Raw genomic sequence first — 26,879 nt, 5'->3', positions numbered from 1 at the left:
TATTCAGATCTTCTGTTTTCCACAGGGTAACTGAGTGCTTTGCAATACTTGTGGTTCAGGGATCAGTAGCTAGGAAGAAAGGCACAATTTGGGGACTCCTTCTGTAGTTTTTTAACTTGGGAAATTTCTCCATGTGGATTTCCTCTGCCCATTATTGTGCCTGCTGTGTAGATCACACTTAGCCTTGGACCAGATCCACTGAATAAGGTAGATGAGGACACACTGTAATGTTTTTATGAGTCTGCCTTTCCATTGGATGGCAGCATTCACTGCTATATTTTTTTAATTGTACCTCATAAACACACAAAAGAAAACTTTCAAAACTGCTTCAGAAAGTGGCAAGAACAATGTGATAAATCAGTTTGAGGCAGGGGGGAGTATTTTGAAGGGAATTAACAGCAACATGTCTTTTACAGTATTACATTTTTCAGTATTTAAATATACACTGTTGCCTGGCATGGTGGTGTGTGCCTATAATTCCAGCACTCAGGAGGCTGATGCAGGAGGATTATGGCAAAATTAGGCCAGCCCAGGCTACATAGTGAGTTCAAGACCAGCCTGGACTACATAGCAAGACCCTGTCCTTAAGAAACAACAACAGCAACAGGAAAAACAAAAACAAAACCTCCACTTTTTTTAAATAGCAAAGTTGAAGACCATCACACCCCATTACTCAGCAGTTCTTGTCCTAGGAGATACATCAGAAATATGAGTATTCATGTGTCTAAAGAGAGGATAAGCATGTCCAAAATAATGTTATTCATCATAACCAACTTGGAAGCAACCCAAATGACCATCAGTAATAGAATGGGTAAATCAATTGAAGCATATTTATTCCATGGGATTCTATCCCTCAATGAAGATAAATGCCATGCACAGATAGCAGTGTAGATGAATCTTACCTTTATCATGTTGGGGGGGACGATCACAGCAGAATACACATAGTGTGTTCAATTTATGTACCATTTAAAAACATGTAAAACTAAGTTGTATGTTCTAGGGAGGCATAAAAATGTAGTAAAACTATAAGAAAAAAGTAGAATTAGTAGTTTTAGAACTGTCATATATCCTTTGAAGAATGGGGTTGGGATTAGAAAGGACTAATTGGAGATTTGCCTTTGTTTTGTTTTGGTACCAGGGACGGAACTCATAACCTTGCACTTGCCAGGCAGGTGCTGTGTCGCTGAACTATATGCTGAGCCCTAAATGGGGATTTGTAACTGTGACACTGTGAATTATATATTTAGTGTCTCTTGTTTTCTGTCATATAAACTATAATATCCTTGTAATCTCCAAAGTCATGGTATTTTTTTTAGCTATTTTTTTTAGCTCACCCCACCAGCAAACTCCATGGAACAGAGACTGGTCGAAAGTTTAAATCACCAAAGGCCAAGGATTAATGAAGAATCCATAAAAACTCCAAAAGACTGGATCCCAAGGGCTTCCTGGTAGCCTCATACAGGCAAAATCCTACAGAAAAGTTCCATGTGCTTTCCCACATGCCTGCCCTCATGTCTTTTGTAATATCCTTTATAATAAACCAATAAATGTGTTTTCCTGAGTCTTGTGAGCCACTTGAGTAAATCTGTCAAACTTAAGGTTGGTCAGAAGCTTAGGAAAACCAACCAGAGGCTTGAGATTTGCATCTCAAAGGGAGCAGGGGTGTCTACAGCATCCCTTGCTTGGTGTATGTGTGAAAACTCCCTAAGTTCTTTGTGTTAGAAGAGAGGGAACGTAGGAGAAACTGAATTTGCTTTTCTTTTGTACTTGATTTGATCAAAAACTATGGTAAATATTTACATTTTTTAAAATGTACCACAAAGGGGCTGGGGATTTAGCTCAGCTGCATAAGCACCTTTGTTGCAAACAGGCAGTCATGAGTTCGATCCCCGGTACCGATAAAAAAAGAAAAAGACAAAAAAAAAAAAAAAAAAAAAAAAAGTACCACAATAAAAAGCACATTGCCATTAATCCTCCTCAAAATACTCCTTCCAGCCTTGGACACGCTGTACCCCATCATGCTTGGCATTTTCTGACGGAGTTGTGGAAGTTCTCTTTCTTGACTTTCTTTAGTTGTGCCAACAAATAATATTCTAAATTGATTAAAAACTTTTACCTTTTGGGCTGGGGATTTAGCTCAGCAGCTTAAGCGCCTGCCTGGCAAGTGTGAGGTTGTGAGTTCAATCCCTGGTACCAAAAACAACAACAACAACAAAAAACAACTTTTATCTTTTGTACTCATTTTGAATTTAGGAAGAGCCAGAAGTTGAGGGCTTCCAGAACAACTTCAGAAGTGGAAAATGATGGGGAAGTGTGTTCTAAGCAGAGATATGGGAATGTATCTTTTACAGTATTGTAATAAAATTTTTGTAATAAATTTTTTAAACATTCACCACGTATTTTGATCACTCCTTGTATATCATCAGAGTAATGTTTTCTTGTTCTAGGTAGTGGTCACCAGGTGTTAAATTTGTTACCAGTGGTAAAATTGGATAGGAAAGTCTTCTGTACATATTTGTGAATACCAATATTACAAATATGATGACAGATTATATTGTGGTGTTAAAATCGACCAAATCAAAAATATTTAGGATTTTTGTGTGAAAATGACAACACTTGAAAACCACTTGCAAAGCCTTTCTTGTTCTTCTTTCCCATAGAATCTGCTGAGCTAAATGTGGTCATCAGACATAACCTTTCTTTGCAAGAAAAAGTTAAAGCATCATAGGAAGGTGTTTCATCTCTCCTTCACATTTTTTCTCTTTCTCTAGCCACAAATACAGACCTAAATGGGACAGCATGGATGGCAAAATGGAAAGATAGGAGGGCCTGGTGCACCATGGCATAGCTGAGCTATCCTGCTGGGGTGCTGCCTCTGTCAGCTTTCACTTGTGTCAGACACAAATAAGTCAGGGTTGTTTGCTGTTGTTGAGCTGTTGGTTGTTGCTGAGCTTTCTGGGATTTTTTTTTTTTTTTTTTTTGTCTTTTTCTTTTTTATCGGTACCGGGGATTGAACTCACAACCACACACTTTCTTTTTCGTTTTTATCGGTACCAGGGATCGAACTCACGACTGCCTGCTTGCAAGGCAGGCACTTATGCCGCTGAGCTAAATCCCCAGCCCCATAACCACACACTTTCAAGGCAGGCACTTATTCCACTGAGCTAAATCCCCAGCCTTAGACAATGGTTTGGAATGGAGGGAGCAAATTCTAGTTGAAGCTCTGAGCTTAACATTGCAGGCTTGCTATCACTTGACCTTGATAGTTCTTAATTTTTTTTTAATTCAATTGATAGTTGCTTCAGAAACTCTCCAAAGGTACTTCCAGTTTAAGAGTTTCTGATTATGTAACAAGGTTCACTTTTTCACCTTCACTTTGAAAGATGCTCTGCAGAAGCTTAAGAGATTTAGTGAAAAGTAATTCAGGAACTGTGTTGTCTAAATTTCTATTACGCTGGTTCCATGAACTATTTTAAAATATGGCTATAAAATTAACTAGGGTCTGGAGACCTACAAAGCAATAGTTTTCACTTATCTGTGTACTGAGGACCAAGGGATATAAAAAAAATTTTAGCATGCTGGGGTCCGGGATACACGACTGTGGTCCCACGGTCCCAGGCTGGTGTGACTTGTACTCAGGGCAGGAAAGTTTGCAAATAGCTGCACACTTTCTGATTGCGTTGGGAAAGCTCATATTTGCAGCCTCGTGGGCCAAGATAATATGCGCAGAGGATGATATACGAAATGTAGGCATCCAGATATGGTAAAGGACCTTGTTCCCTTTGAAATGCTAAAGTTGATCCCCATTTTATTACCCTGTTCTTACTAAGTTGCTGTTCCAGGAAAAGTGCACCACCCCTTCCACTGTGCTCCTTGCTTGCTAATCAAAGCAGGCCAACTGCACAGATGGGTGTGCTTGTCCACTAGAGACAAGTTCCTCCTTGTCCCTTGCATACCTTAAAATTTGCCTTTTATCTTTCTTTATTCCCCGCTGTCCCTTTCACAGTTATCTAGGGGGCTGACAAGCTCTTGACACCTATGAGCATTTATTCATGGAGAATTATATATTTTAATTGCTGTTGATCTGGATTCTTGCAGGGCCCAAAATACTTTCCCAGTAATCAGGCATTTTTAGAAATTGCATTAATTTTTATAGTTCATAATCCAGAGCAAAGTGAGGTAGCAACATAGAACTTCTAGTGACCATGTCCTTTACATTCTCCTTTTCCTGGCCACCCATTAAATGCTGGAAACCTCTATTCTTTGTTCTTGGACATCTCGTCTCATTCCATGTGATGGAGCAGAACAACTGTATCCTTCCCAGGGTTTTATTTGCTTTTTATGTACAAATTACTCTTAAATGTTTAGTTCTAAATGTCCTGAGTTCTGAATTAGCAGAGCTAACAAACTGCTAAGGTTTTTGGTATTTGAATTCCACATTCTTCAAATCCAACTTACCTTCTCTCATATATCTGTTTCTTCTTTCTCTTCCATATTTTGGTGATTAGCATAGTTGTCAGAAGAGGAACTGTGTAGTTCAAATTGCTTGGCACCCAGGATTTCACATTCGCTTGAAAACCAACCAAAGGAATCAGGACTGCAAAGAGCTAGACTTTAAATGAAAGTCAATGAGAGGAGAAGAACAAGAAACCAGACACTTCCTGTGAATTGGTGCCAAGCGTGGCCACAGGGAAGAGAACCAGACACCAGCCCCTCCCAGTGCATGGGCTGAGACACAAGAGCCCAGTGTCCCCCCACCACCCCATAATGATCCAGAGAAACACAGGCTGAGATGATAGCTATTGAAGTAAAATACAACTTACTGCTTATAGTGTTTAGTGTTTCATTCATTGACTTTGAAGGCCTAAAGCTGGTACTATGATCATCTATTCAGGGCATAACAATACACAGTATAGCATCTATAGGGGGATCTCCTTCTGAAGGTGGTAGCTATTGTTAATTCCCTATTACCTTGTTTTAAAGTTCTGTATCATTTTCATTGTTTGGTTTGGTTTTATTCTGTTTTGTCTTGTTTGATTTTATTATATCTGATGGCAGGGGCAGCTATTTTAAAGATAACAAGATATATTATGGTAGCTATTTTGGATTTACTATTATCTTGTTTTGAAGTCCTGTATTGCATTCATTGTTTTGTTTTTACTGCTTGTATTCTGTTTCTGTTTCATTTGATTTTCCTATGTCTGATGGTCTGGGCAGCTATTTTGAAGACAAGAAGAGGCATTATAGTAGCCATTGTTGATTTCTTATTATCTTGTTTTGAAGTCCTGTGTCACTTACACTGTTTTGTTTTGCTTGTCTTCATTCTGTTTTATTCTCTTTAAAATAAAAAAGTTTTTAAAAAAGTAGAAAGTCAATGAGAGTATTCATAGTTTATGTGAGAAACCAAGTCCTTCCATCAGATTTAGTGTGTAGATACAGGACTGAAAACTGGGTGACAAAGTCAAGAGTCATTCAGTGGCTGTGGGGAAATGACTTTGACAGGCCCAAGAACAACAACGGATGAAAGGCCATTTGTGGTTGGTGCTGAAGAGCCTGAAGCTGCCCCATTGGCTGCATGGCGATGACCCATAACATCCTTTCCTTGCATGAGTCATAACTTTCTCACTCCTCCATGGTTATGCATATGCTTCTTCCTCTTCCTGAAGTGCTACTAGTTTTTCATTTGTCCGGACATTTCTTCTAGTCATTTAAGATCCAGGTGAAAATTCTTCATTTCTGTTAAATTTTACCTTACTTAATTAGACAGTGACTTTCTCCATTCTGAATCTATTTCATAAATGACTCTTTTTCTGAAGTTTTTGCCTTTTCACTGCCTGTTTACTCTTATTTGAGCTTTAATTTGATAAAAGTAATACCCAGAATAGTTTGATGCTAAGCAGTAGCTTCTGATTTCCAGAAACACCAGATTAGATTAGTCAGTTAACTTTCCACTAAAAACAATGGAAAATGTTATACAATATAATTTTACATATTTTTAAAAATAGCTTTATAGGTATAAAAACCTGTAAAGACACCAGGAACTCCAAATTATTGTAAGAAAATCTGTAATAAGATTTGTAAGAAAATGTGTGCGCTGTATACATATATGAGCATATATGGGACCATCAAGAGTTTCCTGTCCTGAAGGCATGTGCTGTACCACACTTGGATTTTGGTTCTGCATCCCTACAAGACAAAAGAAACAGAGGTCAGGACCATACCCAAGGTCCTAAAGGAGACACTACTGCTGTTAAAGTGATATGCCCCAAAGAGAATCACACTCAGGATAAGGGTTGAGCTATATTTAAACTTATCCAGTGAAAAGGGATTTTAAATAAAGCTGCTTAAATAAAACAGAAGAACAAGGAAAAGTGTTTGATATGGGGCCACAGACAGACTCTTATGTAGGCTTGCACCTAGGTACATATGATCTATAGTCAGAGGTTAAGGAAAATAGAGCTATGGAATTGGTTTAAGATAGTTACAACTGTTACAATATTCTTAGAAGGAAACACAAATGTTCTCTCTAGTCAGGTATCAATTTAGTCCTTGGATAAGCAACAAAAGTAATTTCCAAGGGCAATAACAAAAGAAGTCAAAGATGAGAAGATACACAAAGTAGCACTGGTAACAGCAGGGTGATAGACAAGCAGCATACATGGGAATCAGGAAACACAAAAATAAAAACAGAACTGTAGAGATTGTACAGAGTGGGAATCAGACATGCAATTTGAAACCATCAAAGGAATTAAAGGAATAAAATGAAAATGACATATATGAAAAGAAACATGAAACTATAAAAAGTGACACTTTGTTTGAAATACAGAAATGCTATAAATGAGTAAATGTAATAACCAAAATTTGAAGCTCAATGGATATATAATGAGATAAAGATAGAAAGAAAAAAAATTTTAGAAAGCAAATCTTAAAATCAGCCAATGAAGGTGGATAGATCATTCACAAATGATTTGCAATTATGTACAGCTTAATTCTTCGATGCAACATTCAAGGCAGATTTTCCATTAAAGGAGAAATATACAGATTCACAGTAATAGAGATAAGTTTACTATACCCCTCTCACTGACTGACAGAAACGATCAAATCAGAAAAAGATCAGTTAAAAACATTAAAAAAATGAGTGATATAAACACAGCGGATTCATGAACAGCTATTAAAGACTATGACCAACTGCAGGAAACACATACTTCCCAACATACACAGCATTTACAAGTACTTTTATAAAGTGAGAGCAAAGCATTTAAAAGGAGTTAATGTCTAAATATTCTCTGGTCACAATATAAGAGAGTATTGATAACAAAATGATAGGTGAAGATCTCATAACTTTACAAATAAGAAACATTCTAAGTAAATCATACCTGAACTATTAATTATAATGAAAATTAGATTTTGAACTGAATCATGAAACATCTACCTAGGAAGTAATTAGAGGGAAATGTCTACCTTTATATCCATGTATTAGAAAGGAACATGAACCAAATTAAATCCCTTTTCTTTGTAATTTACTCAATCTGTAAGATTGTATAATTTCTAGCACTTGGGAGGCTGAGGCAGGAGGATCATTGTGATTTCAAGAGCAGCCTGGGATACAAAGTGAGCTCAAGGCCAGTCTGAACTGTATAGGGAAGTCCTGTCTCAAAAAGACAAGGAAAAAAAAGATTGTATTATTAGCCACAGAAAATAGACTAAGAGAACAATAGTACACAAAAGCAATACAAAGAAGTACAGAAAGGAAGAGAGGAGTTAAAGTGATTTAGATGCAACACAATAAACGGTAATAATAAATAAATAGATGCAAATAATAAAAACGATTATTAATTATTCCAGAAGAAGTTAGGAAAGGAGGAACACAGGAATAAAAGAAAACAAATAGCAAAACAATAGACCCAACCTAAGCCACAGTGACATCACATTGCAAGCAAATATGAAGATCTTGGCATTATAATGTACCAGGTTCATGGATCCTTTCATTTTGCTTTTGATAAAATAAAGTGCTACTCTTCCTATTAGTTTTTTTGGTGATGAATCATAATTTCCTCCATATCTTGCAATAAGCTCCCACTACAATTTTCTGGCAGGTTATTCATATCAGTTAATCTGTCAGTTCCAGTTTTCAGTTACTTTATTCCCTCATAGAAGACATCTCATGGTATCTCTTGCTTTCTTCCATGTGTAGGGAGCTCAACATTTAAAAATGTGAACCTTCTTTGTTTTTTTTTTTTTTCTCTCTTGCTTCCTCCCTCCCTCCCTCCTCCCTCCATTTTCACCTCCACCAAAATCTAGGAAACGCAAGGGTTGTTTTTTAAAGTAAATGTTTGCTATATATAATGATCACATTGATTGTGGGGAGTTGCTGTATCTCTAAAGAAGAATGTTTCCCAAGATCTGTCAGAGAGCCAGGTTCTTTTGACACTTTACTTTCAAAGTGCCAGCCCTAAAATGAAGCAATACATTTCTGTTATTTAAAGCCATTCAGTTTGTGGCATTTTGTTATGACAGCTACAGGAATCTGACACAGTGTCTAATTTCTATTGCAATATTTAAAAATAGCATTTTGCTTCCTTACTTAAAATTTTTTATCTGACTTATACTATCTTAAAACTATAGTAGCATTTGGTTCTATTTCTGACTGCATTTGTGTTTGGTTTCACTGGTCTCTTTATCTGTTATTCATACTGTTTTTTTCTTTGCAGATATACTCTTTGAAAAGTTAATTTGTTCATATGTACATCTCTTTTCCCCTTGTTTGTTCTATCTCTTTCTCTTACCCTCCTTCCATTCATTAGTTTTCTCCTTCCATTTTTTTTCTCTTTTTTTATGCTTAAGATCACTTTTGTTTAAAGTTTCTTTAAAATTCTGTGGTGGGCCACAGGTCTAAGGAAAAGATAGTAAGACCTCTGAGCAAAAAAGATTAGAGAAGATTCCAGTTGAACAACACTTCTGCACAGTTAGAAATGTTGGTTAGAGATCAAAGCAATACTTTCCAAGTTCATGGATTTTCTATATTAACTTCCTCATTCCTTGTCTTCCTCAGAAACACATTATCCATATGGCATTTATTAAATTCAGCTTTGTTCTACTGTGATTTGTACGTGTATCCTTTTCTTCCTGGGGTATACAACCATTGAGAAATCTTGTGAAGCCCTTTATGAGGTGCCCATTCAGAAAAAGAGGATGGATGAAGGAGCTGCCAACCAGATGAGTCCCCTGAGCATCTGAGGATGGGACCAGCTGCTGTGGGACAAATATTTCTTTCAGCGCCTGTGTCGATTCAGTGTAGTGTTTGCAAGTGATCTGATACAAGTGTTTTGGAGGAGACACTGTGCACTGTATTCCTGGCCTTGTTTTCACCCATCTCATGCCAGGTTCTCAAGGAGACTGTGTCCTTGACTTTGGTGATGTGTAAAAGGCCAAGTCTTTTCCTTGTCATGGATGGAGAAAGGTGACACTAGGAATGGGAGATGGCTGATCAAAGGCTCTGAGGTGTGCTGGCTCATGTCAAAGCCAGAGGAAAGATGGACCTGGAGCCTCCTTCCAGGGTGTAACATGTACCAAGGCTGCTCTCTCCTGTGCATGGTCTCCCTGTGCTGACACTAAGGGTCTCAGTGTGAGAAAGAAAACATAGCTGGGCAACATCTGTGACAGGGAAAGATGGAGCAGCTGAATCTTCAGCTGGCCTATGAGAGCTCATATTGTGCACTTTGGGGGCAGAGATATCAGGAGACATCAAGGAGATGGGAATTTTTTTTTCCTGCATCCTGGATTGAATTTAGGGTCTCACGCATTCTAGGCAAATACTCTACCACTTGGGCCAGGCTTTGGAATTTTTTGAATCGTATCTTTTGAAGGATATATCATACCTACAAATCAAGCATTCATCAGGTATTGGCTAAGCCGTACACTTCTGTCTCTTCCCTGGTGCACTCATCTGCCTCAGTTTACCTTTGTATCTCATGTTTGGTGTTCAGGCCCTACACAAGTGTAAGTTCCTAAAGGTTAGGAACAACACCCCACATGGTATCTAGCAGAGTGCTTTGCACCAATTACCATTTTTAAAAACTTATTTATTTACTTATATTTTACCAATTGCCTTTTAAAACCACATGAACAACTAGAAGTCTTTAAAATGCTTCACAAGTCAATGGAAAGCACATGAAGTCATTCTGAGTCATATTTTAGCCTATTTGAATACAAAAATAAAAAACAAAAAGAATAACATACAAAACAAACTCTCAAATAAGCATATAATTTTCTTCTCTGTGCTTATACAGGTTTCTAAGTTTCTGTAACACCCTCTGCCCAGACGCACCTCACTACATGTTGCTAAGTTTGCATTCAAGCAAGGTGTCCTAGATGAGGTGATTCCTGTTCTAAGCTATTTCAGTATCGGCACATCTTTCCTTAGCCACTGTCAGTGTAGCTGTAAATGGGTCATAGCTACCCATTTCCCTGATGAGCTAAGCTGAGGGAAAGGCCACCTCACCCCTGACAAAGATTAGGTTTAATGGCATGGAAGGTAGCCACCATGCCCGCAGAGCTGACAGTTCTGGGCCCCAATGCTGTGGATCCAACTGTTTCTATCCTTGAGCAGGCCACAGTGGTCTGCTCTTTTTGTCTCTCTGTCCTGATATAACTGCTGCCGCTCAGGTTCTTTCTGTAAGAACAGGCCCTCTAAAAGACACGTGCTCCTGAGTCCCTGCCTCAGGTCCTGCTTTTTTGAAATCCATCCTAGGACAATTCCCTGACCCACTGACACAGAGTGTGACAAGGCTTTGAGGCACTGGCACCTATTGAAGCAAAACTTCATCCTAACTGGAATTTGAATACACTCTGATTGTGTGTTGTCTCGTATTACTTTGCAGCCCAGCAACCCTGTTCTCAGAGGGGAAAGTTTTGTCTTCTGGTCTACACTACTGATGGTTGCAAACCTTACCCTAGAGTCACTGAGACATTGTCAGGTGAGTGTGTTCTCCTGTGGGAAGTGTAAGCTGCATCATCTCTGATTATTCTTTTGTTGAGTGTGGGTCTACCTGGGAAATATTGCTTTTAACTAACTTCACAACAACACGATTCTGCACTATACACAATTTTTGAGTATTATAATGTGATTTTACGTGTCACAGGAGAAGTAGTAATGGATTTCTTAAACTTTGAATGGATGAAGTCAATTTATACTTTTTCTTTCATGACATTTTCTTCTTTGAGGATCTTTCTTTTTGTTTTTTCTTTTGGTGGTCCTGGGGATTAAATCCAGCATTTCATGTGTCCTAGGGAAATGCTCAGCCACTGTGCCACACCTCTAATCCATTACTTTGGTGATTGCTTTATGGAAAAATTTTAGTACCCAACTTCTTTCCCTTTTGCTTCAAAAGCTTTATCACTTGTGTCATTAGTTGATGTGAGTTCATTGAAAGACAATTAATTTTAACAATGGTTTAATTTATACCAGATGTTAAAATCAACAATAATTGGCAAAGGAAACATGCCATAAAAAATCATACACTATACAACCAAACATGAATAATTTTTGCATAATTTGTCACTTTGTGTTATCTATGTTATCATTAGAGTGATTTACAATTTCACTAAAATCATCCAGATTATTAGAAATAATTACACTATTGGTAATTGTAGATTGTTTGTAGAATATATACAACCAAATACTTAGGCAATTTGCTCATGATGGATTTCACAACTTTTTTCTTTTCATGAAAATATTTTCTACTCACTTGAATTCTTGGTACTTCCATCAAAGGTATATGTAGTGAATTAATTAATAGTCAGCTTGTAAACCCAACTGAACTGAATCAGCATGGTGCTGAGTGTGGATGACTGGCCTGAGGATTGTTGTCAACAACATAAAAGGAGAAGATTGTATGTGTTGATCCTATTGGAGAAGCTTGTCAGGTGACTTTCTTGATATGCACTCTGCTGTTTCCATCACTGGAAGAGTTTGGGTCCTTGCTGTTGCTGAGGACAGCTGGTCCTTACTTTGAGCATTGCTTCTTGGCTCCAGTGCAGATCCTTCAGCTGCTGGCACAGATCCTTCATCCCACTGGTGCAGACTTTCTAGCTTCTACTACTGATCACCCGGCCTTCCCAGTGCAGACGCTTGCTACAGATTTGCACAACACATTGTTGTGGGCTCTTGGCTTCCAGCTGGATTTGTGGATGACATAACCAGGGGCTCTGGGTCTTCAGTTGGACTCATGCAGGACATTGCTGTGAGATTAAGGCCCTTAGTTGGGTTCTTTGAGTCTCTAGTGTGTGAACAGATCTCTTGTCTTCTGCATTTGATTTTTTGGGTGAACATTATAAAATAATCCCATAAATTATATGCCCTGTATTAAGTCTATTCCCTTGCTAATTGTGACTACAACAGTATGGTAAAGCAAATCAACAGTACTTTGGGGTCCTATAGGATTATTTAGTTTCTCACTTATGCACTTTGCTTTTAGGTAAATGAGTTGAATAGTTTATTACTCCCAAAGGACAGTGTCAAAAGCAGATGTGAAAATATACATATAGTTCTCTAAACTTCATTTCACGTGCATAGTTTATTAATTCTATACAGATGCAAAAAATAAGTATGTCACAACAATGTTAATGATCTTTCAATGCATGGGCTAGTTTTACTCAAGGGCCTCAAGCTGCTTTCTAAATGCTGATTAAACTTTCTGTGTCATGATTATTCACATCTACCCCTTCTTCAATTCCAATAGTCTACACCACGTGAGTTCCTGACAGCACAATAAGACAAAATGAAACAATGGAAAACCAGGTTTACAAGCATAGGTCTTATAGAAATTGCTGTTTGGGAAGATTCTGTCCTAACAAGATTATATGCCATCTTTCCCCACAAGCACCTAGAGAACTTCAACCAACTCCTCCCAGTGACTTTGGAAAAGGTAAAAAGTTCACAAAATTGGGACAATAGAGGAGAGAGTACAGCAAGAACAGATTTATATTAATCTGATAAGGAATGAAATTATCACCTCCTATAGCAATCAGACTTAGGAAGTAAAGGTGCAGCTCTGAGATACACTTCTGCAAGGGGAGCAATTACAAAGAGCTTTGTATTTCCTTCCTGTTAGTTATCTCATGAATAAATAAGCCCTCTCTGCCTGGCACTGATACCTTTAGTATACTCTGATTTCACACATTCCTTTACTACTTGCTTCTATCCTAATCAGATTTTTGGAAATCTACAGCTGCATTATAAGTAATTAATTTTTCACTCATTAGAATTGGCATGAAACAGGACCAAAAAAAAAAAAAAAAAAAAAAAAACCAGCAGCAAATCATGGGGAAAGTCGGTAAATCGTGGGGACAAATTACCCATCAACAGAAAAAAACCGCAAATAAATATTCAAAGCCTAGCTGGCATGGTGACTAATTAATCATTTAATTAGATTCACATAGTTGGCCCTCTGTGCAACTCTAAACACTGTTTTCAGGACTTGTCAGGCAAGCCTGCATGGTAACAAACATAGCTTACAATATTATGTTTTAGGGTCCCTTCCGCATCTTTGCCTATTAGTATTTGCCTCCCGCTAGCCAAGGGCTGGCTGTGGATGAGCCACTCTGCCTGCTCTTTTTCTTCCTGGCTCTCTTAAGTGTTCTGAACTGTTTGATTCCATGAACGTCATAGTTCTTTATTTTTTAGAAGTTTTCATATCTCATAAATGAAATCATGCCATGTGTTAGTAAATATTAATAATCGTTTAGCCTCTTTCCAAGTAATAATCATTAGTTTTTACAGTGGTTTTCCAAAAGAGATCATAGTTCAAAAATGTGACTGATTCCAGATAGAAATTTCAGGGCTTTTGGAAGAGATTTTGAAGCTAATAGATCCATGAATCTGTTTGAGTCATTATAATAAACATTTACTGGCATCTTTATGTTTACTTTGATGCACATTTGAACCAGGTTTCTGCACTTGCAAGCAAACATAAGTATAGTAGTATATTTGTTAAATCGTCTACTTGCAAAGGTTGGTCAAGAGTTAGCTGGAGGAGATGAAAGGCTTTCCTTTCTTATTGCAGGGCAAGGTTGAACTTTGAGAAACAATATACTGTTTGTTATGTCACCTGACCCAATGGGAGAATTATAGATAAATCTGGCTTTTAGATAAAATACACCTATAAATTACTAATCCCAGAGAGGACAAGTAGATAAAGAGGTGTGTAATTCCAGAGGTGAGAATCTTTTCAATGAGGAGATTAGGAGCGACTTCATGGAAGAAGTGGCATTTGTTCTAGGACTTGATTTTTTTTTTTTAAATTAGGAGACAGGATCTTGCTGTATTAAAGGCCCAGGCTGACTCTGAGCTCCTAGTCTTGTGCAGCCCTGAGAAGGCTGAACTGGGTAAAATTTGATATACTCTGGTTGGGAGGATGGGAAATGACAAGAAGAGGGAAGATGCCAGCAGGTGAGTGAAGGCTCTCAGGACAGTAGAGAAGTCTTCAGTCAAGCACAGGTGCATGACAAAGAAGAGAAGAATAGAAACTAGGGAAGTTTAGTGCCGCAGCCTGTCAAACACTGCATGTTTTTTCAAGGAGTTCTTTAGTTTTTAGGCACAATTGTTACAGATTGTAGAGCAGGGGATCTGGGACCTATTCAAAATGGTACTTTAAGAAGGGTGATCTGGCCACCTCAGTAGAAACTTGATTTGGGCAGCAGTGGGAAGGGGGGGGGGAGAAATATTATAGATGGAGATTATTGAAATTTCGCAAGAGGAATGACTCACTTAAGGACAATTAGGAATAAGGGATGAATAAGGTGAGGGAGAGTACATAAGATGAGCCTGATTTTGGATACCATGAGTTTTAAAAAAATCATTGATATGATAGCATATGAGACTATTAAAAGGAAATGCCAGTTTAGTATCAAAAGTACACAGCTCCCATGCATATTGTGTAGTTACACAAAGGTCTGCTGAAATGAAAAACTAATAGCTTAAAATCTAATTATGCAATTAATGTGTTTAATGCAAAATACAACTCTTTGGATTCAACATTAGTTATAGCATCATATATAAAGGACCACAATTCACTCATTTATTAAAAAGGTAATATATATTTTTGCATTGATGCTCTTTGGTTAACCTACTGGATACTATTTATTGTGTGGAATACAAAATCTTATTTTATCATAACAAAGTGAACTCAATGTTTTGTACTTTGGAGACTGGGATTTGAATCCTGGCTTCATTACATTTTCTCTAAGATCTTTCAACCATAACAGAAAGGGTTGGATGAGATCTCCAATACTTTCTAAATAGGTGGCTGGTCTCTTATCATGAAAATAGAGCAGATGTGGTAGGACCACACACTTGTGACCTCCAGAGTCTACTGGATTTGAATATAGTCTTTTTTTTTTTTTTGTCTTTTTCCTTTTTTATCGGTACTGGGGACCGAACTCACGACTGCCGGCTTGCAAGGCAGACGCTTATGCCGCTGAGTTAAATCCCCAGCCTTGAATATAGTCTTGAGAAGAGGATGAATCTGAGCATGCACCAGGTTGTAGCACACAGCATAGAACTTAAAACACCAGGAACTTTGGGGCCACGTTTTTCAAACTTATGATTGCTAACTGCCCACTTCTCTCACAGTTTCCCAGTGAAAACACAAATCTCTACAAGAAATGGTGACAACTTCCTCAGTTGTCACTGCTGTTAAACTGACAGGGAGTACAAAGATGAATATGGCTCGATCTTTTTCTTCAAGAAATTTGTACACAGGCTAATGAAATAGGTCAAATATGATGAGGGCAACATTCTGTGGGAATAAAATAAAGGAGGAAAGAGGATTTTTGGAGTTGATGGCTGTTGGAGGGTGTAGGCAGATAAGACGGGAAGTCTAGGGTGAAGACAACAGAGCGGAGGTGCTAAAGGTTAGCCATTAGGTCTTGAGGAACAAGGATACAGAGGGGAGATTACAGCGGCTCCAATCTTGGGCTAAGAAGTGGGACTTGCATTTGGTAGACAGTGCAGGAAGTACCACTGTCCAACTTTGAAAGGGGAATGGATGCCATAGGGAGGCAACCTCTGTCACACACTATCTAATGTAATGGATGTTGGTGGTGCAGCATCTAAGAGGTCTTTGGAAAGTTCCAGACAGGAGGAAGTGGTTGGTCTGGGAAGAGGATTTGTTGAAAAGGAAAGAAAGCCAGGTGACTGGCATTTTTGTGTGGTAGGTCTGGAGATCTAGTTCAGTGGCAGGACACTTGCCTAGCATTTGTGAGGACCTTGGTTTGGTTCTAATAATACACACCCACTCACACATACAAGATTTTATGTGACAGCCTTGAGAGAACTGGGAAGCAGATGTGTGAGGGCCAGTTATTGTAAATAGATGTTGAAAGTCAGAAGCTGGCTTAGTTTTAGGTTTGTGGAGTTTGCAGTATGGGAGGTGACAGCTAGGTGAGGTTATTCAGTGGACAGCTGGAGACATGACAGCCACATGACTGTCAGGACTGAAGATACAGATTTGGTATCAGCCCTGCAGAGGGGACATCGATGTTTTCGGAGTTGACCCAACAGGGAGAAAAACCCACAGGGAATGGAAGAGAAAAAGCAGGCTGGAATCCCAAGGCAATCGTGGCTTAGGGTATAGAGGGGAAGACGACCTGTTTTCAAGACCTGTCTGGAGGACAGGAGCCTCCGTGTCCAAGGGAACCCTGGATGATTTGGACAGTTGACGATAAAGCCTTATAGGATGTGGAGTTTAGGGATTATGTGATCCAGCTGTCCTCTACACCACCTTTTCACAGATGGGACAGGGAGCCAGCCAGAAGCAAAGAGTAACTCACCGTCATACCCTAGTCAGTTCTAGATCCACAATTAGAAACTTCCATCCTAATACTCAGCCATGCTGTCTTTTCATCCCCTCTTCTTAAAATATTCATTGAAAAAAACAATCAGCCCTCAAAGACTCAGAGATAAGTTTTAACAAGCATGTTAAGCTTGAGCTCCAGGGGGTATATATACAAACACACACATACATATGTACACGTATATGTGTGTGTGTATATATATACATATATATATATATTTTTTCCTTGAGTCCTGGAAAGACGAGGTGCTGGGGCTGCACAGGGAGGTCTCCGCTGGGCCAGGACAACCCCAGCCAGCCGGCACGGCCCGTGGGTACTCCGGCCGGACCCCTAAGGTTCCGCGCCCCAACCCTGAGCGCGTTCCCGAGAGCGCGCGCCCTGCCGGCGCGTCCCCGCGCGCCTCGCCCCCGCGCGCCCTCTGGTGTCCGCGCGCGCGCAGCGGCGCTCCCGCGGGGCAGGGCGACCGCGGAGCAGCGAGCAGTGGCCGTGACCGCGGCTGGCGCGGATCGGGGAATCCGCGAAGCCGGCCGGGACGCGCGTGGGGGCGCGCGGAGCGGGCGCGAGGCCGCCGTGGCGGGGCCGCGCTGAGGAGGCGCCGAGGGCAGGAGGAGGAGGAAGAGGAGGAGGAGGAGGAAGGGGAGGAGGAGAAATCCCTGCGCGCCCGCCCGCCGCCGCCCAGCCTCCCGCGCCCGCGCCCGCCGCCGCCTCCTCGGTGCGGTTCCGCGGGGCTCTAGGAGCGGCTGCCAAGACCTCCGCCTGCGAACAAAGAGGAGGCCGGCAGGGCGGGGGCGTCTGCGGCGAGCATGGCGGACCGCAGCCTGGAAGGCATGGCTCTGCCGCTGGAGGTGAGGGCCCGCCTGGCCGAGCTGGAGCTGGAGCTCTCGGAAGGTAACCGGCCCCGTCCCGCTCCCCTCTCGCCCCGCGCCCGCGCCGCGCCGGCTGTCACCCCGGGGAGGGCGGCGAGGACCCGGCCCGGGCGCCGGTGCGGTTCCCGGCCCGTGCGTGCGCGCGGCCCCCGCCCTCCTGGCTCGCGGCTTCGCGGGGCCGCCATCCCCCCGCGCGTTGCGGCGGGGCCTGGGGCGTCGCGTTAGGACGCAAGATGGAGCAACCTTTAGGGCCGGCGGGGAACGGCCTTCGCTCGCGTGGATGTGCGCGCTGCCCTAATGGAGAGCCGCCGCGTCCTTGGTGCATCGGCGCGGCGCGCGGCGACCACATTCCGTGGCTGGGGACGGCCTGATAATGCCTGCTGGCCTTATTTTAATGCAAAACTTGTCGTTCGACTTTGCGATTTGATCTCGGCGATGTTTCAGGCATCCTGGTGTTCACGCAGTCCTGTCATAGCGGGAGGAAGATAGTACTACTATTGTTCGTGCGTGTTGGGATGCGAAGATTGGGCAGAATCGTAAAACCTCCTCCCTCAGGCCAGGTTTATGTGCCTCTTTCCCATCGTATCATATTTGGGCTTTGTGACAGATTTGCTACAGTGATTTCATGGAGTGTTATATACGGTTTCTTATTTGCTGTTAATGGTGGAGATCATGTGCTCAACTGTCATAAGTTTTAGCGTGGGTTTTGCTAGGTCGTTTAAAAAATCACTAAAGTTCCAAAATGTGAAATGTTCCATGTATGTTTAAGTAGTCACCTGGCTTACCGTGGAAAGGCCACCAGTATGATATAGTGGGGTGGGGATAGTCTGACTGGACTTGAATTTATATTTGGAGCAGTTTAGCTTGGTGAACTTTTTTTTTTTTTGGTAACGGTTTGTGAGGGCCCGCAGCCAGAAAGTAAATTTATTCGTGCCAATTTTCATCAGCAGGGAGGAGCTGGTGTTGACTTTGTGTTTTCCTTTTTAACACTTTGAGGGTGAAAGAGGGAATAAACCTGTTGTGGTGTCAGCTGCCTTTTCAGATTTCCATAGATTGGAATTTTTTCTATTTTTCTTTTCCAAATTTGGGCTTTTTGCAAGGTGTACCAGTCAGTCCTGAAATGTGAAAGTCCCATAGCAGGAAATAGAGAATGTTTCCCAGGCTCTGTGTGCTTAGTTGTCACAGTTCTGACCAGTTAAGGGTGATGAGGGCATTGCTGTTTCCTAAGGGGACCCAAAGGCAGGAGATATAAGTGCAGCACTCAGCTGGGAGCATTCCTTAGATTTAAAACTGGCAGGTAAAGTAGTTTGCAGACAAATTGTTGTCAAGGATCTGCGAGAAAACGTTTTTCCCTGATGACTTAACTTTATTAACCTTCAAATAAGACTTTCTTCCTCAGTTCAGCAGTCCCCTCTTCTGCATTGCTGTTGTAATGTTTGCAGCACCAGGCGTTCATGCATTATTCGAATGCAAGCTTTTTTGCTATGTCTGTGCTGATGTGATGTGTCAGTACGCATCTGTGCTAGCAAAGCATGAAGCCATTTGAACTCATTGGGGTTTAGCTGTGTCTTCAGGGTCCACCTCTCCTGAAATTCACTCACAGTTTTTCTCAAAAGTCTGGGAACCCATAGCGTGGCCTTACTCTAGTTTGTTGAGTGTAGCTGTTTTTTTAGGTGACAACACACGTGTCATCAGCAGTTTCTCCTGGAAGGTGAGTGCTGAGTACTTGCTGCCCAGAGGATGGCAGAACTCCTTTAGACTGAGGTGTATTCCCCAGGAACACCTCTGTCTGTATGGATTTTTTATGTAAAGGGCTGAATGAATTTCTTACTGAGTGACTGAGTAGGAGGTGTGTATCTGTGTATGCTCAAACACCTGTGTTTGCATTCAGGAAGCTCATTATTGTTTTTCTTTTTATATAAACCTTGCTGAGACCTGACCTAAACATTTAAAAATCAAAGGCTGGTAGCATTGCTGTGTTCAAGTTCGGCCACTCCCTACTTGCCTGCCTCCACCTCCACTGTGTCATGTTTGACTTTATTGTGCAGTGTGGCTTTGTCCACATTCAGTTTATGGGGCTGTGCTTTAAGGTCATTTGGAATTTTATGTCTCGTAACCACATAGAATTTCTTTTACTGGCTTGCATTAGATGAATCAACTTGTTTTCCAGTGTTGATTAGTAGAAACCCAAGAATTGGAGGATCAGAAACCGCTGTGTCTCTTTACATTGTCAAACTTTAAAAAATCCTCCAACATATCCATTTGCAAAGTGAAAAATATAAAAACAATTTTTAATGCTGACTTATTTCAATGTATATAGCTTTCATATTTTATCTTTAATCAAAATTCATGCAGAGCAGATTCTTTAAGTTGGTTGTCTTCATTTTATTAAAATAATCAGAAAGTATTTTGGAAATGTGAAATATCCAGTGCTCATTTCCTACAGAGGAGGATGGGAAAAAAATCCATCATAAAAAACTCACATAACAGATTGAAAAAACCAAGTAGAATATTCTCTTAAAGTTCCTATGGGATTTCTATAATGGGTTCTGTGTTACCTGGATTTCCAGACACTGGTCCAGTTTTGGTTTGTATTTTCGAATGGGTACTGTTGTACTTGTATAGTTTTTATTTCCAGGAGACATTGTTTGGTCAAGGGTTGCAGATTGATGTTTTGGCCTCAGAATTTAGGTCTTTTATGTTCTTGCTCTGCTTGTTGCCTCCTTTTTTCTTGCCACTTGTCTATTACTACCCAGTGCTTCCTGCTGTCCTCTCCCTGGGGAAAGCCGGCTTTGCGCACGCTGGAGAACAACTGTGTCAGCAAAATACAAGAGCTTTCTGTGGGGAAATGTGGCGGGCAGCCCCTCCTATGGATATGCACAGCCTGGGATCCACAAGTTTGGAGACATTTGTTGGTGAAGGGCCAAGGATTGTGGGTCTGCTCACATACTTGGGTCCTAATGCAAGTCAGAGAGGAAACCACACCAGCTGGCAGCTACAGCAGGCCAGGTGGGGCAGTCGTGGTTCCTTTCTCACACTTGTTTCCCAGGTTATTTTTGTTCCCTTTTGGAGCTGTGCATTTTTGGCTTTAAGGGGCCTAAAATGATTTCATTGATATGTGAATAAACATTATTTAGCTAAAAGGGAAAACTTTACATGAAGACACCAACTAAATTGGAGAGGAAACGGAAAACTTCCTATTAAAAACAGCCACATCATTTTCCAAAAACCAAAGTCAGTTGAAATGTAGAAATAGATTTCTCTGTCATTTGTTTCTTGGGCTATGTATATGCAGGATGATGTATTACTGGATGATGCAGGAAAGGAGCTTTTCCCCATTCTTCCAGGCTGCACTGAATTCTTGTTTTGATAAAGCTCAAAGAAGTTGCTTTGTGATATAGGCTGTGAAAAGTGTAAGGTTTTTGCAGAAGACTTTAAAAAAATGTAAAGGCATACTTTACACTTTGTGATTTTAATTGTTCATGTGTGACATCCCCACTGACTTCCTACCTCCTGCTGATGGGAGTTGCTCAGTGCATCTTTTGCTTTGCTAATTAATACACCAGGTTGCCTGGGCTGTTAGTTGTGTTCCATAATAGAGCCCAATTTAACATTTTCTTGGGAAGTGTGAAACTGCTTGAGGAAAAAGCTGAAAGTTCACTTAAATGTCAGCTCTTCTGTGTTTTGGTCAAGGAACCAATATTGTCTTTTTCTTTTCTTTTTTTTTTTTTTAATGCAGAGGAGCAGTTCATATTGCAGCTTGCAGATAGTACTGCCACCAAACAGTAAAATCATAAAGGATGGCCAGTTGGCTTGTGAACTTCGGGGATAACATTGTTAGGGCAGTTAGGCACAAGACGACAGACTCATTTCACTTGGGTCTCGAGTTCTGTCCCCTGCCCTCCCTCTAGCCCTGAGCTTTTTGTGGAAGGTCCCATTGCTGCTGAGTGAGGAAGACATGTCTATGCTAGAGTTCTACCTACCCATCTGTCAGAGAGGACTCAAGAGGCTCTAATGCCATGCTGATGTCATACAGTCTTTTCACTGGAAAGAAACAGGTTACTCTGTAAAATGAATGTATGGAAATGTGTTTTCTTTCAGTCTTATGGGTAATTTGTGGTAAATGGGAGGGGAGGAAGAGAAGGGCCAATAGATTGAGGACAATGCTGTGATGCTCTGTTAGGCTATTTCATTAGAACCAGGGCTCAGATTTATCAAAATATTTATTTTGTTACATATTCCTGAAAGTTGTCACAGATAGCTGTAAGTATTGTGAATGAAAGGAAACACTTTACCTGATAAATTTAAAATATTGTTATTTATATTTAAAATATATATTTATACAGTGGCACCATTGACATGTGTAGGATTTTAAATGATTGGACTTGAATTTTAAGAATTCCTCAGACTTATGGAAATAGTTGGTTTTGCATGTTCTTTTCTTGATGAATAACTCTGGATGTCACATTTAGCTAGGAAGGTAGAAATACACACACACACACACACACACACACACACCCCCGTCAGATGGTTCTAAAGGCTAGGAAACATTTGCAGTGTTATACGACATTCTGTTTAATCTGAACTTTATGAGGTTAAAGCCCAACACTGTCTTTATTTTGTTTCATACTGAACCTACTAGTTTTATGTTCTTGTTATGATTTGGAGGATACAAGTTGTTGGATGTTATGAGTCACTTTTTGCCTTTCTCCTCCCATCCTTTTTCAAATGGGTTGTTTCTTTTTTTAGAACTGATTTTTTTTTAAAGCAGTGATTTATGGATGAGTTGTAACATTCTTCTGAATTGTAAAAAGAATGTATTGAATAATCTTAGTTTTGATGTCAGATACATCAACTGACTCACCAGTTCAAATCTTCATCATATTATTAAGATCATTTCCAGTTCTTTGCATAATTAAAAAAGCAAACTGTTGGTGGCAGTTTTTAAATTTAACTTTGCAAATCGGTGTTTATCTTGGGAAGGGAGGATGTTGTATTTTTCATAATGTGGAAGGCACCTTTGGGTGACGAGTTGTATTTCTGGCTATTTTGTGGCTTAGTCCTCTTTTGAATTCTTTTCCTTTTTATACTCCTACTTTTAAATTACTGGCTTTAATTTTCCTTCTTTCATAATTGCGTGTGTGTGTTTTGTGTGTGTGTGCAATCTAAAGATTATACCCTAGAGTTGCCAGTGATTGGTTTTTTCCTGCTGAGGGTCAGAAACTTGTCATGTCTCAGAAGAAGTAATTGCATCCATTTTTTTCTGATAATAATAAATAGTGCTCTTAAAGAGGAGATTCTTAATTGGCAATCCCAGCTGGTGTGGGGCAAGAATATAGAAGTCAGCATGCCAAAGGAATGAGTATTAAGACTCTTCTGAGCATACACATAATGTATGTCTTTTTCCTTTCTTCCCATTTGCAGTTGGGGAATTAATTTAATAAACTTTGAAGCAAAGTAGGAAAATGCTAGGATAGTGGTCTGTAAAGCCTAAAATTATACAGAAAGAATTGTGTGTTGGGAGGGTTAAAATTTAGTTTTATTACTGTTGGATAGCTTGGATGAATAACATAGGCTTTCTGTGCTGTGTGATGAATTGAGATAGTTTTTTACTGAAGTGCTTTGCATAGTAGGTAGAAAAATCAGGAAAAGAACAGAACCAAAAAACCAACAAAACCTGAAACAAAAAACTATCCAATATACTGAGGTATGGAGGAATTCTCCATGTGATTGTTGGTGGGCTGAATAGATCTTTTTTTTTCTAGGCTGCTGGTTTTAAATTATTTTTTGCTTATTAGCTCAGAAAATTGTTTCTGTGTCCTCAATTAAAAGGTTGAAGAGTACAGGCCAGACCCAAACTAATGGCATTGGCATCAGAGCAAGGGATTCCTTACATATTTGTCTGTGGGTACAATGGATCTTTATTTTTGTAACCGAATTGTCGAGTTAGTCAAATCACATTTTTCTACTTATTAGAGAAATTATTTAACGGCAAAAATTTATGTGTAAATATCATTCTTTCCTCCTTTCAGTCATGATGTATGTAGTTTTGCAGTCCTTTACCCTCATGCTTTCTTCTTACAATGTTTAGTCATGGGTTGATATGTCACAGTTCACACGATTTCTTATTGGTGTTTGGTTGATTTTTTTTTCCTCTTCTATGTTAAATGTAGATATTTTGCTGGTGCTTTCAGCATGATTTAAAATAGTACTTAGTTGAAATCTCCATATTTAAATTTATGATCCTTAGTTTGAGAAGGATAGTGGCCAATTTATTCCCTTTCCTGAAATGAGGGTAAGTCACAATGAAGGTTTATGTGATTTTTGAGAATGTTATTAATCTCCTTGAGTTAGTTGGTGTTGCAAAATCAGAGCTGAAACCTATCATGCAGAGTCTTTTCAGGTCAGGGTACCAAGAGGAGAGAGAGGGAGGATAGCTGGGAACCTGACCCTCTGTGAAGAACAGACTGCTGAGGACATAGGACTGTTCGCACCTCTATTCTTTGGTGCTCACAATCAGTAAATCAGCAAAATTCTGAATGGATGACTTTATTATGTTATTTACTCATTTAACAAGCATTTATCAAATACACTGTGCTGTTGGAGCATACAGAGTGGGAGGCTGTAGGCTCATTGTTCTGCAAGCAGACTTTGTTTCTCGGGGTCATTGCTGTGTTTTTATTTTATTTTAAAGAGATTAAGACAAACGAGGACAGAACAAAACAGATCAGAACAAAACTGTGTAAGCAACACAGTACTTCACCACAAGACAACCCGATATTAACAGTAGCTACCATAATGCCTTTCTTTGAAATAGTTGAGCATACCTTCACAGACAGTAGTATCAAACATAACAAAATAGTATAAAACCATTCAAGAGAATAAAAGTATTATAGGGCATTCAGAACCAAATAACAGAAAACGAACAATGGCTACTATATTATCTCATTTTCCATAAAAAATTTGTTTATACTCTCACACATATTAAAATCTAATAAGATACAACAGGATAGAACCAAAGGAAACAGAAGAACAAAAACATTGCTGTATTCTGAGCTCCTGGCAGCCATGTAGTGAGTATTGTGGTGTGGCCTGGAGGCACAGGTGATGGACAAGGTCATTTCAGGGTCATTGGCCCGGGGTTCTACACCTGTGGGGAGCAAGGTGTTTAGGTGTTTATAGTGCTGACTTCTCTTCTAGATCCCTTCTGCATGTTTAGTTCTTACAGAGGAAAGCTACTGGAGTGTAGCTCATAAAACAGGTAACTACGTTAAGGGGGAAGAGGCCCATATTCCTTGAGTTTCCTTTGTGAATAGTCTTAAATTGCTTGCTGCAGCAGCCTCTGGTCTCATAAGATGGTGGATCTGTCTCTGGCTGCTCCCTTACATGGAGATTCAGCCCCATTTTTGATTTTGTCACTCATTGAGCATCTATTTTGCATACTTGTTTATTGCTTGTTCCCTTTCTTGCCAAACTAAAATGGCAGAATTTACCCTGGTATGCTCTTTAGACAAGTGTCAGAAGAGACAAAGTTAAGTTTTGTGGACCAATTTAACTTGAAATGAAAATGGAAAAGTAAATGGTATTACTAAACCTTTTGGATGATTCTAGATCTTTCTTCAATGGGCAAAATAATGCAAGGTGTTATGGTGAGTTGTATCAGTATTGAAATTGCCCATATGCTGACAAAGTGTAGCTCATTAAACCTTATATAAAGTGTCAGGTACATCCAAGAGCAGTTGCAGAACTTGCTATTGTCAGAAGACAGGAACAGATGGAATTTTTTAGTTGGCCAAATGCTATAGGAGGACAGGTTCACTTAAGGGCCATTTGTATGAGAAGGTTGGAATTTAGGCACAAAGGAACTCTACACCTAAAAATCCATTTTTAACTTTTGGGTGACTTTCTCTTTCTCATAGATTTCCTTGGGTCTTTTTGTGAGTCCTGTTTGAAGTGAAGTTTCCCTGCGTCGAACCTGTTGTCTGATGGGGGAGCTCTCTTTCTGGGTGTTGTGTATCCACAGTCCAGCACTTTGCTGGTTCTGTCATTCATAGCATATCTTGGGTTGCTAGTCAGTGTTTCCCAGCCTCAGCTTCCTCTGCTGTCTAATGGGATTATTATAACTTATTTTTGGAACTGTAATGAGGATCAAATGAAGTAGTGTCACAGCCCTTGCTTGGTAAATCCCCCCATGATGCCATCAGTGGGACGGAGCTCCCTGAAGTTTCTGCTCCTAGTTCATTCTTTACACCAGTTTATCCAGTTGATTTGTGGTTGTAATGACTATTGAGAGAGCCTTTAAGGAGAAAATAAATGGAAAAGAGTAGTATTGAGGGCTCTCTTCTTGATCGAAGTTGCCAGAGTATCCACTGAGGCTTTCCCCTCCTTCCTCTGCTGATAGATAATGGAGCGGGGGGATCTTCCCCTTGCCGGGACCTTGGCTGTTGCTGATGGATGTGCGGTGCCTCAGTGGTCTGTGTTGAAAAGGGCAGAGTGGTTGCTTTCCTGGCCAGCACTGTGCTGGGAAGTAGAGGTGAGTGAATGTCCCGGGCAGCAGAGACCATGCAGGTGACATCACTTCTGAGCCTTGGGTGGTTTACAGAAGCCAGGCCTGCTCCTGAGACTTGGAACCTGGTTCTGTTTTTGGTGATGGTCTGTCCATGCTGAAGACAGGAGTTTATTGTGACTGTGTGGGTCTGCATCTCTGTTCCCGCTCGCTGGACACCTGTGCTAAGTCATAGGGTTATATTTTACCATCCTTTGGGCAGTAACATGCTTTGAGTCCTGTTTAGATTTTTGTGAATATTTATTTTCCTGACCTACTCTCATAAGCTTTTTCTTTTAAATAAGACTAGCATCAACTTTGAAACCCCTTTGTAAATTTACTGGTATTGCAGAAATCATGGCTTCAATTGTATACAATAACTATTTTAAAAGTAACAAACAAGGTGACATCTTCGTCCTCCTCCTCCTAATGGTACTGGGGATCAAACCCAGGGGTTCTCTGCTCCTATACTACAACCCCAGATCCTTTTTAAGTTTTAAGACAGGGTCTCTCAGTGTTGCCTAGGTAGCACTTGAGTTTGCTTCAGCCTCCCGAAGTGCTAGGATTGTAGGTGTGGACCATTGTGCCTTGTTTCAGCCTAGATTGCAAATGAA

At 40.2% G+C, this 26,879-nt stretch overlaps 1 protein-coding gene across 4 annotated transcripts in view; it reads left to right on the top strand.

Annotated features, from left to right (window-relative positions):
- Positions 1 to 17,311: 17,311 nt before the first annotated feature.
- Positions 17,312 to 26,879, top strand: part of Dip2c (disco interacting protein 2 homolog C) — a 419,016-nt gene continuing 409,448 nt past the window's right edge. For 3 of the 4 annotated variants that reach the window (XM_063260126.1, XM_063260125.1, XM_063260124.1), the window contains exon 1: positions 17,312 to 17,742. In XM_063260126.1, the coding sequence (XP_063116196.1) occupies positions 17,658 to 17,742 (85 nt within the window). In that variant the 5' untranslated portion in view covers positions 17,312 to 17,657. The remainder of the gene's footprint in view (positions 17,743 to 26,879) is intronic. The other variant, XM_063260127.1, reaches the window with a different exon arrangement.

The sequence above is a fragment of the Cavia porcellus genome, unplaced genomic scaffold, assembly GCF_034190915.1.
Source record: "Cavia porcellus strain 051 isolate PalLab524CR breed Dunkin Hartley unplaced genomic scaffold, mCavPor4.1 scaffold_13, whole genome shotgun sequence".
In the NCBI taxonomy this organism is placed as follows: Eukaryota; Metazoa; Chordata; class Mammalia; order Rodentia; family Caviidae; genus Cavia; species Cavia porcellus.
The sequence above is the reverse complement of the archived record's forward strand: the minus strand, read 5'-3'. Positions and strand labels throughout refer to the sequence as shown.